This window comes from Phodopus roborovskii, unplaced genomic scaffold (genome assembly GCF_943737965.1).
Source record: "Phodopus roborovskii unplaced genomic scaffold, PHOROB, whole genome shotgun sequence".
Classification (NCBI taxonomy): domain Eukaryota; kingdom Metazoa; phylum Chordata; class Mammalia; order Rodentia; family Cricetidae; genus Phodopus; species Phodopus roborovskii.
The window spans coordinates 341,552-355,331 of record NW_026125960.1 but is presented as its reverse complement, the minus strand read 5'-3'; the positions used below and the strand labels follow the sequence as shown (position 1 = coordinate 355,331).

General features: G+C 34.7%; 1 protein-coding gene across 2 annotated transcripts in view; it reads left to right on the top strand.

Moving 5' to 3' along the window:
- The window catches only part of Tab3 (TGF-beta activated kinase 1 (MAP3K7) binding protein 3), a 52,105-nt gene extending 39,830 nt beyond the window's left edge, over positions 1-12,275 (top strand). Inside the window, exons 5-8 of one of the 2 annotated variants that reach the window (XM_051179201.1) lie at positions 2,923-3,016; positions 5,503-5,586; positions 9,301-9,402; positions 11,946-12,275. In XM_051179201.1, coding sequence (XP_051035158.1) covers positions 2,923-3,016; positions 5,503-5,586; positions 9,301-9,402; positions 11,946-12,094 — 429 coding nt within the window. In that variant the 3' untranslated portion in view covers positions 12,095-12,275. The remainder of the gene's footprint in view (positions 1-2,922; positions 3,017-5,502; positions 5,587-9,300; positions 9,403-11,945) is intronic. The other variant, XM_051179202.1, reaches the window with a different exon arrangement.
- The last annotated feature ends 1,505 nt before the right edge of the window (positions 12,276-13,780 follow it).

Here is a 13,780-nt window from a genome sequence, read left to right as displayed (position 1 = left end):
AGTAGAAAATTGTTAGGCATTGCATTAAATTACAGCTTCAAATAAAAACATCCACATTTTATATTGGGTTTTTTTAAATTGATGGGTCAATTTTTTTTTTTTTTAGAAGGGAAAAATTGGTAGACCCTCCCTGGGCTGTAGTTTATGGTTTATAATTTAAAACTTAAAAATAGGCAAAGTAGTTGAATAGCTGAAATGTAGCATTCCTCACCTACAGAAATTATAGTTCTCAGTGCCTTGTATTTCAACAGCACACTTAAGTTGCAAGACAGTAGGACATGGCTGAGTAGTTAATGTGTACATGAAGGCTAAGACAGCAAGTGAATTTTCAAGTGCAAATTTGAATATTCCACTACTTGGGTCAGTCACATACCTCTGGATTAGTGACAACTGTGCTTATTTTCTCATTCCCAAAATATATATAGTAAGATACCTATGTTATGGAAATTTCTTTAAAACTATGTAAAGTTATGTTAAGCAATTTATACAATGTCCAACATATAGCAAATGTCTTTATAAATTAGCTTGGTAACAAAATGCTAAAAAGTTTTGCTTGAAATTGATTCACAAATCTGAAGCATTTTATTAAACCAATTTTCTTTTAATATAGCAATAAGATAAGTTATGTAGGAAAAGGAATCAAGAAACAAATCATTTAGTTAGAGTTTCCAGTTATTCGTTGAGCTGATTGAGTCTCATTTGAAGTAATGCCCACATGGAATTGGGAATCAAAATACCTCTGGCACTTACTGGCTATATTTATATGACTTCTCATTAAAGGGAGTTATTGTAAGTATAACACTTTTATGTATTTCTATAAGTATAATATGGTCCACATAAGGAGACAGTGTATGTAGCATATGCCTTGGGTGCCATTAAGTACGCAGCAAGTAGCTGCCTTTATGGTCACCACACTTGTGTATAGGAATACCAGAAAACTGACACTTTGCTAATATGCACACATTGTAACTTTTGGGTTTCCAAGCTATTTCTTTCTAATTTGTGCATTAAAAATAGGATAGAAATGCTTGTTTAATGAGAATCCAGAGTGCAATTCTGACCAGCTATATGTATAGTTGTAGAAAATTTGAGTACCAGTGAAATAATGTTTTTCAAATGATAGCAGAAGTGTCCCGAGGATATCCTTTTCCTTTAGCTTGCTGTTTTATTACATTTTATTAAATGGTCCATAATATGTCATCTCTCAAAGATATGCATGTGAGAAAGAAATGTTAACCTTTTGCTAATAATAGTAATAGAGGAGGCAGAGTATTAAATTTTACCTTGAAAAATAAATACGATTTTAATATGGAGAGAGCAACCAGTTGTCCCTTCCCCAAGTCATTTATCCAGATTGATCCTATTCTAATTGAATTTTGAGGCTACTCCACTGTTACATAGTTGGAGCCAAGGAACCAATAAACACCAGTGATCTTCAATATTGGTGTCTTTGAGACTCGTTTTTAGATTCCAAGTCAGTTGACTTAAGAGATTCTACTACCTCTTCAAAAGAGCATATAATTTTTTATTTGGACATGTTTTAATATTGCTTGGCATAAACATTTAATATCAACATCACACACTTTGCCTGTTAGAATGAAGAAAGAAGAACAATTCATACTAAATGTTTCCAGGTGCTTTTTGTTGTTGGATCTCTAGCATTCTGAGGGATTAGATCTTTTTTTTTTTTTTTCTTTTTAAGACAAAATGAAATTTGATATTTATACTTCAAAATAATTGAGACTAAATCATGATAGTCATAAGGCCATGGGATAAGTGGGCATAAAACATGTAAAATTAGCATTCAATATCCAGAAGTTGTTCTTAAGCCTCTTTACATCACTGCATTGGTCCCTGGTAGTTTCTGGGCATTCCCACTTACTCTGCTGCAATCTCCCAACAGCATACAGTATACTATGTGCTCTTTAGTAGTGCACTGTTAACCTGTCAGTCTTTGGCAAAATACACATTTTTAACAATAAATTTATTTCTCTCTGTCTTTCTCCCTTTCCTCCTCTCTCTCTTTCTCTCAGATAGTAAATAATTTAACATTCTACTTTATGCAATTGAAATTACCCTAGTAATTGAGCTAATACCTGGGCTTTGTGGAAAAAGCTTCAATATCCATGCCATTGGAGTACAAGCACAGAAATTGTAAAGAAATTAAGAATTGTATAGGAATTGAAGGCAAAAAGTTGATGTTTCAGTGACTGAAAGACCCTAAGGGGTAGGTAGAATGGGCTGGACAGGCAAAAAAGCAGAAGAAACAGTGGAGCCCACTAGCACCTGTTTATTTCTCTGTGTTAAAGAGTTTTTATGTTGATCTAGAAAAAAAAAAAGCATTTTTGCACACACACGTATATATGGGTGTGTGTGTGTGTGTGTGTGTGTGTGTGTGTGTGTGTGTTTATGTGTATAGTTTGTGTAAGTCCTGGCTCTACCAGTTACTAGCTTTATGCTTTGGGGAAAGTTAACCACTCTCTGCTGTTTTATCATTAGTAATTCCATGTAATGTAACACTACCTACATCAAAGCTCCTTTTAGCAGAAGGAATGGGAGAATTATGGTAAACCAAGTACCTGGAGCTAAGGAAGCACTGAATTTTATCAGGTTAGACAAGACTAAAATCATGAATGTTGCTAATTTTAAAGGTTGTTTGTTGCACTTTCCCTTACTACAAAAACATAAATATTTGCTGTGCTCTATTATTACAGTGATTGTAGCTTGTATGATAGAACATAGTGTAGTTTGTACCTGGCCACTACATACAATTTTTGTTACTTTGTGGCCATGTTTATGTCCTCGGTATACATAGACATGCTCTAATACCCAAGCAGATTAATTAACGTGAAACACAGTTCTTAAATGTTGGGCTTGATAATGACTTTCCCACAATTGCTATTTTGGGTGCTTTCTTACTAGCCTGAGGAAATGACAAGATTGAGAAGCATGAACAGACAACTCCAGATAAATGTTGACTGTACACTGAAAGAAGTTGACCTCCTTCAATCTAGAGGTATAGACTTGATTATTTGGTAAACCATATGGTATGCTTAAATGGCAATAATTTCAGTTTCATAGATGTAAGGACAGGTTTTATCCACTATAAGAATGACTTTAAAGAGATCCCCACACTCCATGGATCAGGGTCAAAAAATAATATTACTTTGGCAGCTTCATTGTTTATTCTCATTGGTTTATTCTGTTATATTGCATTAATCTACTTAGTCATTTAAGATGAGTATTTTATAAATTGATGGCTATTATTTCTAAGATATAATTTATATTATGTGATAGTCTTCCAAAATATTGTGACAAAAAAGAGAGCTCAAAGTAGAATATCTGAATTCTTGGTTTTAAAAGCAGTTCTGTTGCAGTAGAAGCTCTTTTCTTTCAGTTAGCCAGCTCATCAGATTAGAGGACTTTCCTTCCTTTATACTGCATCTCCCATTCATTACATATAGTGCTTATACTAGTTAGCTATACTCCTGCAGTTAAAATTAATGTTTCATAACTAACAGGAATTCATGAGAATGCTTCTCTTTTAAAATTTATCTTTGGCTTTTATATAGAGTCAAGCATAAAATTACAGGAACCATGAATTAGATTTGAGTGGAAAAGGGAAGAATTTGTAAAGAAGTATCCTTAGTGTGCTGCATTCTGAAGAAACCAAAACACAAAATTATAAATCAAGGTTCAGCCAATTGGGACTCTACTGCCTGTTTTTATAAATAGAAATTTTAGTGTAGCAGACATGCCCATTTGTTCACCTAGTGTCTTTGTGTTTCAAGGACAGAGTTGAATACTTGTAACCAATTGTATTGCAAGTCTACAAAATCTAAGATGCTATCTGGTTTTTGATAGATGGCTTGTGAACACTTGGCTTTAGGTTATCATGAACATGGTTTATGTAAGACAATATGAAGTAGTCCTTGTTCTGCATTAAAATACTGCTGTATTGAGGATAGGATTCGGTGATAGAATGTTTGCATAATGTATACAATCCCTGGGGATTTTAATTCTCAACACTTCCACACGAAGAATAAAAGAAAACCCTGCTATATTTATGTTACATTAAAGGTGATGTGTAGTTTTTCTTAACAACCTTTTGTTTGAATCAAATTATGGCAGCTAAGAGAGCTTCTATAGCACTTTAAGAGTAGTGTATAATACAGTGTCAAAAAGTTGAAATATAGATATAGAGCCATCTGAACATGAAAGTTGAGCTATCAGACCAGGTTCTCATTACTTTATGTAGCCTACTAGCTTGAAGTAGTGAAAGAATCACTATGTACAATATGCAGAGTCTATCAGCCATTGCTATTATGTGATTACATCAACTTTTTTTTAAACTGATGTAGTCTTTGAAACAAAACAAATCAATACCATTTGATTAGCATGTTTATAGTAAGTTTTCAGTGAACTGCATATTAGAACATCATCTGTAACTTCAGTGATTGAAGGAATGCATTTGCTGCAGTTAATATATCAAATAGCATTGTGGTTTTCATGAGCTATAGGAACTTTAAAGAAAAAAAGTCTTTAAAGTAGCCTATTCAATTGGGTGAAACTTTGATAGTAGGACCTATTAATTAAGGAGTATTAAGGAAGGAGCTCTGGTTTTGGTATGTATTGATCAAATGAGGTCTTTTTTTGGACTTAAGTTTTAGAAATGTCTCAGGGGTCCAAATATGGAATGATTTATTCTAAATTGTTTTTGACAGTGGAGATGTGCATTTCAAGTAGATGCAAATAAATCATTGCATGACTTGGTAAAAAGCAGCTTAATATTTGTTTTATAATAAGAAAAATTTTCATTGGTTAAAAAAAAATCAATACTCAAAAACAGGGAGACTCTGTACAGTACAACCTCCACTGTATCCAAACTTACATGGATTTGGGTACAGTAGGCAAAGTACAGGAGTGAAGGTGAGAACCAAAACCTAATGCAATCTAACCTTGAAGTAATCACAATAGGGTAAGTCACTGATATAGAGATATGAAGCCAGTGAGTGACCATATCCAGAGAAAAATATTTGTTAACAATTCTTGGGGCTTGTTCACTCTAAAATTTGCACATCATCATTAATAAGCTCAGAGGGTTATGTAACATATACACTTGGCTTTTTCCTTAGATGACTTTATGATAAATTACGAAAATCTTCTTTCATATTGTTTTTTTTTCATTAGACCAAACATGTCCACCATTCTTAGATTATTTTTCTTCTTGCTTTACCTTCTTCAAATGTCCCATGTACTGAATTGCTGCTTAAGGGTGCTAGCCTTATAAAAATATTCCTTTAGTTAATGCATTGTAGACCCACACAGGCTTACTGGTCTGCTTGTTTATCTTCTCATAACCACAGAGTAAAAATTATAGAGTAGTGTATTTGAAACATTAGAAAACATTTTCTCTTCCCACATGTTTCATTGATGTTTTTTAAAAAGATCAAATAATAAAAGAACAACTAAATACCTGTGGTTTTCTTCTTTTCTTTGTAGGAAATTTTGATCCAAAAGCCTTGAATAATTTTTATGACAACATAGAACCTGGCCCAGTTGTCCCACCAAAGCCATCTAAAAAGGGTGAGTAGGGTCATAGCACAAATAGAAGTTATTTAAGTTTCTGAAGAAATTTCTATTAAAACTACTCATTAGATGTTGTTCCTCATCAAAATGTTATCCATATTAATGTGGCAATAGCAATAATGAAATATTTCCCAAACTTTTTTTTTTTTACAAAACAGTAAAACAAATGTTAGAATTGTTGTAAGACATGATGGTGATATCTTTAGCATTTTTCAGTAGTCTTTGTATATGAGAATTTTTTTGCTGCACGATAAACAGAAGGTAAGACTAACAGATAGGGACATGAGTATTTTCTCAAGAACTAAACAAGCCCCAAATTGTTTTCAGTATCTTAAAATAGGTGACTGAAAGTAGGTTGATCAGTCATTTTCTACCCTATTCTTACAGGCCGTATTGTTTTGTAAGTCTCTATACAATTAATATTCAAAGTTTATGTTTTAATCCTCTTACATTAAGCAGTTCAAGACAGTTTTTTTATGAAGACATATTGAATAGTGGAGAGTACATAAATTCTAGTTCATTTATGAATTACAGCTTAGGAGCTGGTCTCTGTTGTTTTCTACCACTGTTGATGTTTTTTTTTTTTTCTGATCTACATTTGAAATAGTACAGTGATTTCTAAAAATGGCTCAAAACGAATATTGGTGGATGACTGCCTAATACTAAGTGTGTCATTGTGGCAACATTATATGTAGATTCAAGTTGAAAGCCTTTGGGTTATATATCATTAATCACTGTAGCCTTTTAGGTTTTAAACATGATTTTGCCTCAGTACCTTCTAAAGTGTTATCTCTTTTATAGATAGCCTAGCAGATGAATTATAGTTAAGTGATTCAGTGGTTGTCATAGAAGAAATGACCAAAAATACTAGCAGTCCAACACATTTAAAACCTTGAAATTTCTTCAATAGCATCATCTCCAAGAAGCTAGATCTAAAGCCATACCTTTCCCTGTGCAAGGACAATGAACTATTGTCTGGGTGCTAGACATGAGTCAGGGCTTTAGATATACTAAGAAGAACCTCATAACCGAGTCTCTCTGACCCTCAGTTGTTAAGTACTTTGAAGGAAATTTGATGTTTGTTTTTTGATCATGGAATTTTATAACAAAGTAGAGAAAAACAAAGCAAAATCCATAAACTTCAAGGTAGCCAAAGCTACAAAGTGGGGAAAAAAATGCAAGATAACACAACTAGAAATAAAAGATGGTCTATCCTCTAGAAATGGTAATGAGGGAATGTGATTAATATCTTAAATCCAATAAACTCTGCAACTAGATGAACACATTTCTTGGAAAAAGGTATATAGATTATAAAGGCCCAATTTCTGAAAATTAATAGGTGAAATAGGAAGTATTAATAGCTCTATGTATAAAGTGAAACTGATCCTATATTTAAACATAATTCTTCCAGTATATTTAACAATGTTAAACATTAAAAAAAATAAGAAAAGACTGCTTCCCATTTGTTTCCTAACCCTTCCACATTTATTGCACCCCCACCACCAGCAAACACTCTCCAGCAAAATAATCTATTTTTTAAAATTGGTGGACCTATCATCATATTACATCCAAAACTAATTTATCTTAGAGTTCTTTGTTAGGTTTCATCTCTTTTGTTGTTGTTGTTGTTGTTTGCTTTTCCAGACAGGGTTTCTCTGTGTTGCCTTGGCTGTCCTGGAATTTACTCTATAGACCAAGCTGGCCTCAAACTCAGAGATCCACTTGCCTCTGCTTCTGCCTCTGCCTCCTGAGTGCTGGGATTAAAGGCGTATGCCACCATCACCTGGCAGATTTCATCTTTTGAAATGAAGAACACAGAGCCTGATTCCAAAACCTTATTCATAAAGACGTTATATGCACATTTCTACGAAAGAAAACTTACAAATGCTCCATGGCTCATTTAGTGCAAATGAAACCTACCAACCCTGTTTGGATAATTTTTATAGTTGTAATGGGTCTAATTTTAATTAATTTCTTAAATATGTATGGAATGCACAGTTGGTACATGATTATATAGACATATATGTGATCCTATAAAGATATAATTTCTATCCCAAGGAATTTATACCCTACATGTAAAATCCTTTGTATCCTTATTAATGAATTTCTACTTTAAAAAGTTAACCTATGGTTGGTGAAAGTTAAATGGTATTATTACTATTTGCCAAATGAATTTACTTTTGATTACAGATTTATGAAAAGCTTTTCAGTGTTTGAAATGAAATCAGTCTGTTTTTTTGTTAAGCAATTTTTTCCCTTTTTAAAATGGTCTCATAAACTATATGCTAGCTATTAGTTTTATAGTTGTGCACCACCACACCCAGCATAATGTTCCTAAAAGACTTCTAAAGTTAGTTCAGATTGGCTTGTAGTACCATTTGATTGAAAACAAAACACTAAACTGCTAATAATTAGATATATGCTGGAAATCTAAGTAGACTATAAGAGTATCTGAGTAATGGCAGTGCCAGAGAAAATGGGCCAACAGAAACCTTTTGGGAATGGCATCTGCAGTTAAGTGATGTAACTCTTCAGGTAACTCAGCAAATCGCTCTGTACCCTCATTGCAAGAAAAAATGAATGACCCGGGTGTCATAATACCTGAGCAGTGGCCTGCTGACTACATTCAGATTTAATCTGTGTACCACAGAGAGATAATCCATTCAAATACTGACCTGCGTATTTTCCAAAAAGTTTGTGTCAGTTGGTGAAATGAAGGCAGGTGATGTTGTAAAAGAACTTTCCAAATCTAAGACAGAGCTCACTGTTTCCTTTGCAGCCTAAGGGAACATTTACTCTTCTCTTACTCTGTTAATAGAGTTCAGGCTTTTAGTGCATAACCACCATTCCAAAGGTGGGTAGTACTGAGGGATTACATAAGGGATCAGAAGTGCAAGGGTTTTTTTTTGTTTGTTTGTTTGTTTGCTTTTTGTTCTTTTTTTGTTTTTGTTTTTTTTTTTTTTTTTTTTTTGCTCTTAAAGACAAATAATATATAGTGTGGTAGTTGACATAATACAAAGGTTGCCTACTAATAACCTGTAAATTCATAACATATGAGAGCAGTATCCTAGCATGAAATTGAAAATCCTGACATGACTTGGGAGCCCATGTTTTCAGTACATAGTATTATTTTTGAGTTGCTTCCATTTTTCAATTATTAACATTTTCTATGCATTCCAGTCTGGTCTTTGTCTCCCAAATGCTTATATTAGAAGAATATACTACTGCCATTGTATTTGTGGTCATCATCTTCTCCTTTTTATTCCTCCTTTTCCTCTGCCTCCTTCCTCCTTCTTCCTCCTTTTTTATTTATTTTTTGGGCAGGGGCTTTTGAGACAGGTTCCCACATAACCCACATAACATAGCCTTAACATAGTTTGTATTCAGACAATATTTTTTTCTGAGTGGCTAAATCAAAGGATTGCTAAAGTACAATTTGCTTTCACATTTCCATATAGTTGCTGTTGCTGAGATTTTACTCTAAATACATTTTTTCCATCCATCAGCAGTTATTACTTGGGACATATGTTCTGCATAGCTTGTTAAGAAGCATTATGTTTAACATTTAACCTCCACAAATGAAAGGTAATGTGAAGCAATAGGAAAGGTAGTTCCCTCAATGCAGTGGGTAGCAGAGCAATCCTTCTGAACCCATTCCCTCTTGCTGAAGAATTTCATCCCCTCTCAGTACCTTTGCTTTTTCTTATGCAGACTCTTCAGACCCCTGCACAATTGAGAGAAAAGCCCGAAGAATTAGCGTGACTTCCAAAGTACAGGCAGATGTTCATGAATCCTATGCAGCAGCTGCAGATGGTTTGTACCTGTGTCTCTGGGTATCCTATACAAGTTATCATAACTAGAACATGCCTTTAGATTTACCTTTGAAAATTATAGTTCAAATGTGTAATGCTAAATGTCATAATAGATCCTTAGTGCTTGCTAAAAATGGTTTTAAAAGATACTTTTTCTTAATTTATGCATGTTTTATATGTACATCTCAATTTGGACTGGCCACATTTCACATGTTCACATATGTAACCACATATGAACACCTTATTGGACAGGCCAGCTCTCTAGTAATCATATATAGAAAGCAAGGCAAAATAATTTTGAAATGACTTGAAAGTTCTAGGTTTGATAAGATTTTCACACAAATGCCTAATGATTCTTCAGCTTTATATGCTGTTATCCTATTGAAAACAGGTCTCTAAAATATTGTGTTTGTATTGGAATACTTACATATTCTACATGATATATGCTAAATCAGCCTTAATTTGCAAATGAAAAGGTAACATTGCAAGAAGAAGCAAGATATAATGAAAATACCTTATATATTTTTTCCTTTACCATTAGGATATGTTAGGAAAAAGTAACTTTTTCATTTACCATATAAACACTTCCTGTTTACTTTCTTTTTCCCTTTTTTTTTTTCAAGATAGAGTTTCTCGGTGTAACAGATCTGGCTGTTCTAGAACAAGATTTGTAGACCAGGCTGTCCTCAAACTCACAGAGATCCCTCTGCCTCTGCCTTCTGAGTGCTGGGATTAAAGATGCATGCCACCACTACCACCTGGCTTCTATATGTCCTTTGATTATAAATATTTTTATAAATATTTTCTATAAGGTAGTCTACAAACTGCTTTTAAATACACCATAATGATGATTATACATGTAAATCAAATTAACCATTCTAGACTACAACTTCTCTTTTATATGAGTTGTATAGGTTTTAGAACCAAAAATAACTTGTTTTGCTCAGTTACCTCTTAGTGATTCATAATTTCAAATTAAGTCAACATGCTACTAAAAAGGTAAGATAGACTGGGGCCTTTTGGTTGTTTACATATTTTTGAAAACTATTTTCAAAGGCTGGAGAGATGGCACAGCTGTTAAAGGCTAGGCTCACAATCAAAGTCGGGAATGACATAAACAGAATATTAACAGCTAAGAATTTGATTTGTTAACCTTTTTCACTCCGTGATATTTGTGGGATCTAAAAGTCACCTGTCCTAAAGGTAAATTTGGGAATTTTAGAGCCTGTATATAAAACATTCTATGGCAGTAGTTTATTCATAGTGAGGCAGCTGAAGGTGGCAACTGAAACATGTTCAGCTCCTGTTTCTGGTCACAGGAATAGGCTGAGGAGACCAGTGGATTTATCCTAACAAAAGATCCCCTTTCTGATGAAGGCTTGGAGTTCCCCTCATAGAAAAAAGTTCAGAGTTTAAACCTGTTTATTTGACCTCATAGAGTCACAAAAGATAGATAATTTGATAAACTGGAAGTTACCTAGATGTTTTTCAGTGAAAAATAGGCTTAGCCCAAAACTGCCAAAGCCTCACCAAATCTCCATTCTCTGGCCTTTCTAAATAGATATTAAGTATTACCTTAAATCTTGATTTCATTGCCACTTAATAGGAAGGGTTACCAGTGTTTTCTTGGTGGGTTCTCTGCCTCCTTACCTTGCCTTCAACTCCTAGGGCTAATCCATCAGCCCTGGGCTTTCTATCCAATGACCCTCCTCCTCAATAGGGAATCTTCCCACAAGGCAGAATTGCCACATGAACTCTATGAGCACAGCTCTTTTGAGCCTAAGACCAAAGAAAATTAAGACTTAACAGGAATACAAGTTTTGGGCTTTTATGAAATCCCAAAGATCAAACTAAAGTTGCTGTCATTTGATATTGTCAGGTATAGACATTTTTCAAAGAGTAATATATGAATGACTTTTTTGGCCAAGAGGAATGATTCTGAGAACAAAATACTTACGTATATGGAATGAATTTTAGTTTTATAAATAGCTGTAAAGTCTTGTTCCCTTTTCACTATTTTGGGAACAATTTTGTTAGGAATTACACCTGCCATTGATGAAGCAGTAAATATAAAACATGTGTCTTCCTGGTAGCAAATGTCTCATGGAATAAGGTATCTATTTTGTTAGCCATTTACTATTCTATGGGCAATACTTGTAGACAAGAAAGTCACTAGAGAAGACAGTGTTCAACGAGTATGCTGGCAAATAGTTCTCTCTCTCTCTCTCTCCTTTCATTCAGCTAGAACACAGCTTAATTTGTGGCTAGCAAACTAGGAAGGCTGTCTTTTCTGGGCTGCTCCCCATCTTTATCTAAAAGTGTAAAAATCAGTGTGTTTAGAACAAAGTGAAACATGTATCCAGCTTTCTGTGCAGTTATGGTTTTCCATATTATGGTTAGTAATTAGATTACACATTGGGTAAGGTAACAAGTTCTTCCCTTTTGTTTTTGTGGTAGTTCTTCTTTTCAATTTTGGTCAGTCTGGGTGATGCTTGAGAAAACAGCTTGATGTAGCTTCATTTCTCTTGAATCCCCTTTCCTCAGAACATATAAGTGGCTGCAAACAGAGTCGTCGGGCACAACCCCGAGATGAGGATTATGAAGGGGCTCCATGGAATTGTGACAGCTGTACCTTTCTCAACCACCCTGCACTGAATCGCTGTGAGCAGTGTGAGATGCCTCGGTACACTTGAGTTCAGAAGAATTGTCACCAAGTTGAGGGTGATACTTGAGCACTCACCGGAAGGAAAGGAGACCTCAGGATTGCATTCATCTGCCCAGCCTTTTTATTTCTTGATTGCCCAGAGGGTGGAGGAGGAATAACACTGTGGCCACTGGGCTCACAAACATAAAAAATGGGGAGGTCTTTGTTTATTTTTTGGGGGTTCTTTTTTTCCCTTTCTTAACTCATTACAGAGTGAGAGGTAGAAGGGGATACTTGAAACTGGGAAAGGATTCACTCCTGAAAGAATGTACAGAGAAGTTAAGGGCTTCTGTGGAATCCCAATTGTTAAAGTTACTGCTGAGTGGCTCTTACTTTCTGAAGGTGAACTTTGATTTATGGTAGGATATATTACAGTTTATGCAGACAAACTGTGAATTCCAGAGCAGACTTACTTGGTCACCGCTCTCTGGAAACCAAGGCTCCCTGTGCCTCTTCCTGCTGATTCCTGTGAAGAGATGAACAGGAAAAAGCACCCGGGATATGCTTTATTTTCTTTTTGCAAAATAATGAGTTTATTTGTAATTGCTGCTTTTTTCAGGGGTAATTTCAAACACACATTCATACGCAAACAAGATACTTTAAAATGTGATTTGTAGTAGTCAGGAATTAGGCATATCATGCCCTTTGTGAGGAAGTACAATCAGAGGTAGTAATACCTCTTTTGCTTGAACAATAGTTCATCAAGCTGCATCAACACTGGTAACTAAGACCTACTTATGCCACATAAATTATTGTATACTTTTCTTAGGTTGTCGATTTTAAAAGTAATGAAGTATGGTTTTATAAAATGACATTCTCAAAAAACCATGCCTTGCCAGTAGCACAGTGAATGTATGCCAAATGCAAATCCATTCCAAAACCCATTGGAAATTCTGAGCTCAGCTGTGGTTCTTAAGAAACGTTTGCAGTATATAGGGTCCCCTACTTCTGGTTTGTGATGAATACATGATGTTTACAGCACAAAAATACTTTGTACCATAGTCTGTCTAATTTATCTGAGAAAAATCATGAGCTATTTATTTGCACATGTGTTACCCAGCCAATGAGAGGGAATTTGAAGTTGGCCTACATCATAAAGTTTCATTATTTGAGTTGTAAGAGAAGACTACTCTCAGAATATTATTGAGCTGAGGATACAGCTCAGTAAAAGTGCAGTAGCCTAGCATACATAAGGTGCTCTAGGTTTGAAAAGAAAGCTACTATCAAGGGATGATGTATACAGGGGGCAGATCACACTGAATTCTGGCAGTTCAGGGAATACTAAAGCACTACTTACGAAACAGAATGCAGGTATTATGGATACACTGAAGAATATAATAAGTCAGGTCACTTGCCATGATGTATTTTGGGAAAATTAATAATACTACAGTAAGAAGTTCTCTGCCTTAAATGTCCTTTTTGGCTCAGAATTGAATTTTGGAATTTCTCCCCATTTTGGTGAACATAGACAGCAATAAAGTTGTTAGGTTTCTCCATCCTGAAGAATTTTACCTGAGGAAATACCGGGTCAGCCACCCCCCTCCTGCATACACAGTCACTTTGTACTGTTACTGTATTGTAATTTAGCATTAATCTCTGGCAGACCTGGAAAAACAAGCTGCACTCAACAGCATAATGAAACCAAAGGCATAACTCACTGTAGTTTTCTATCATA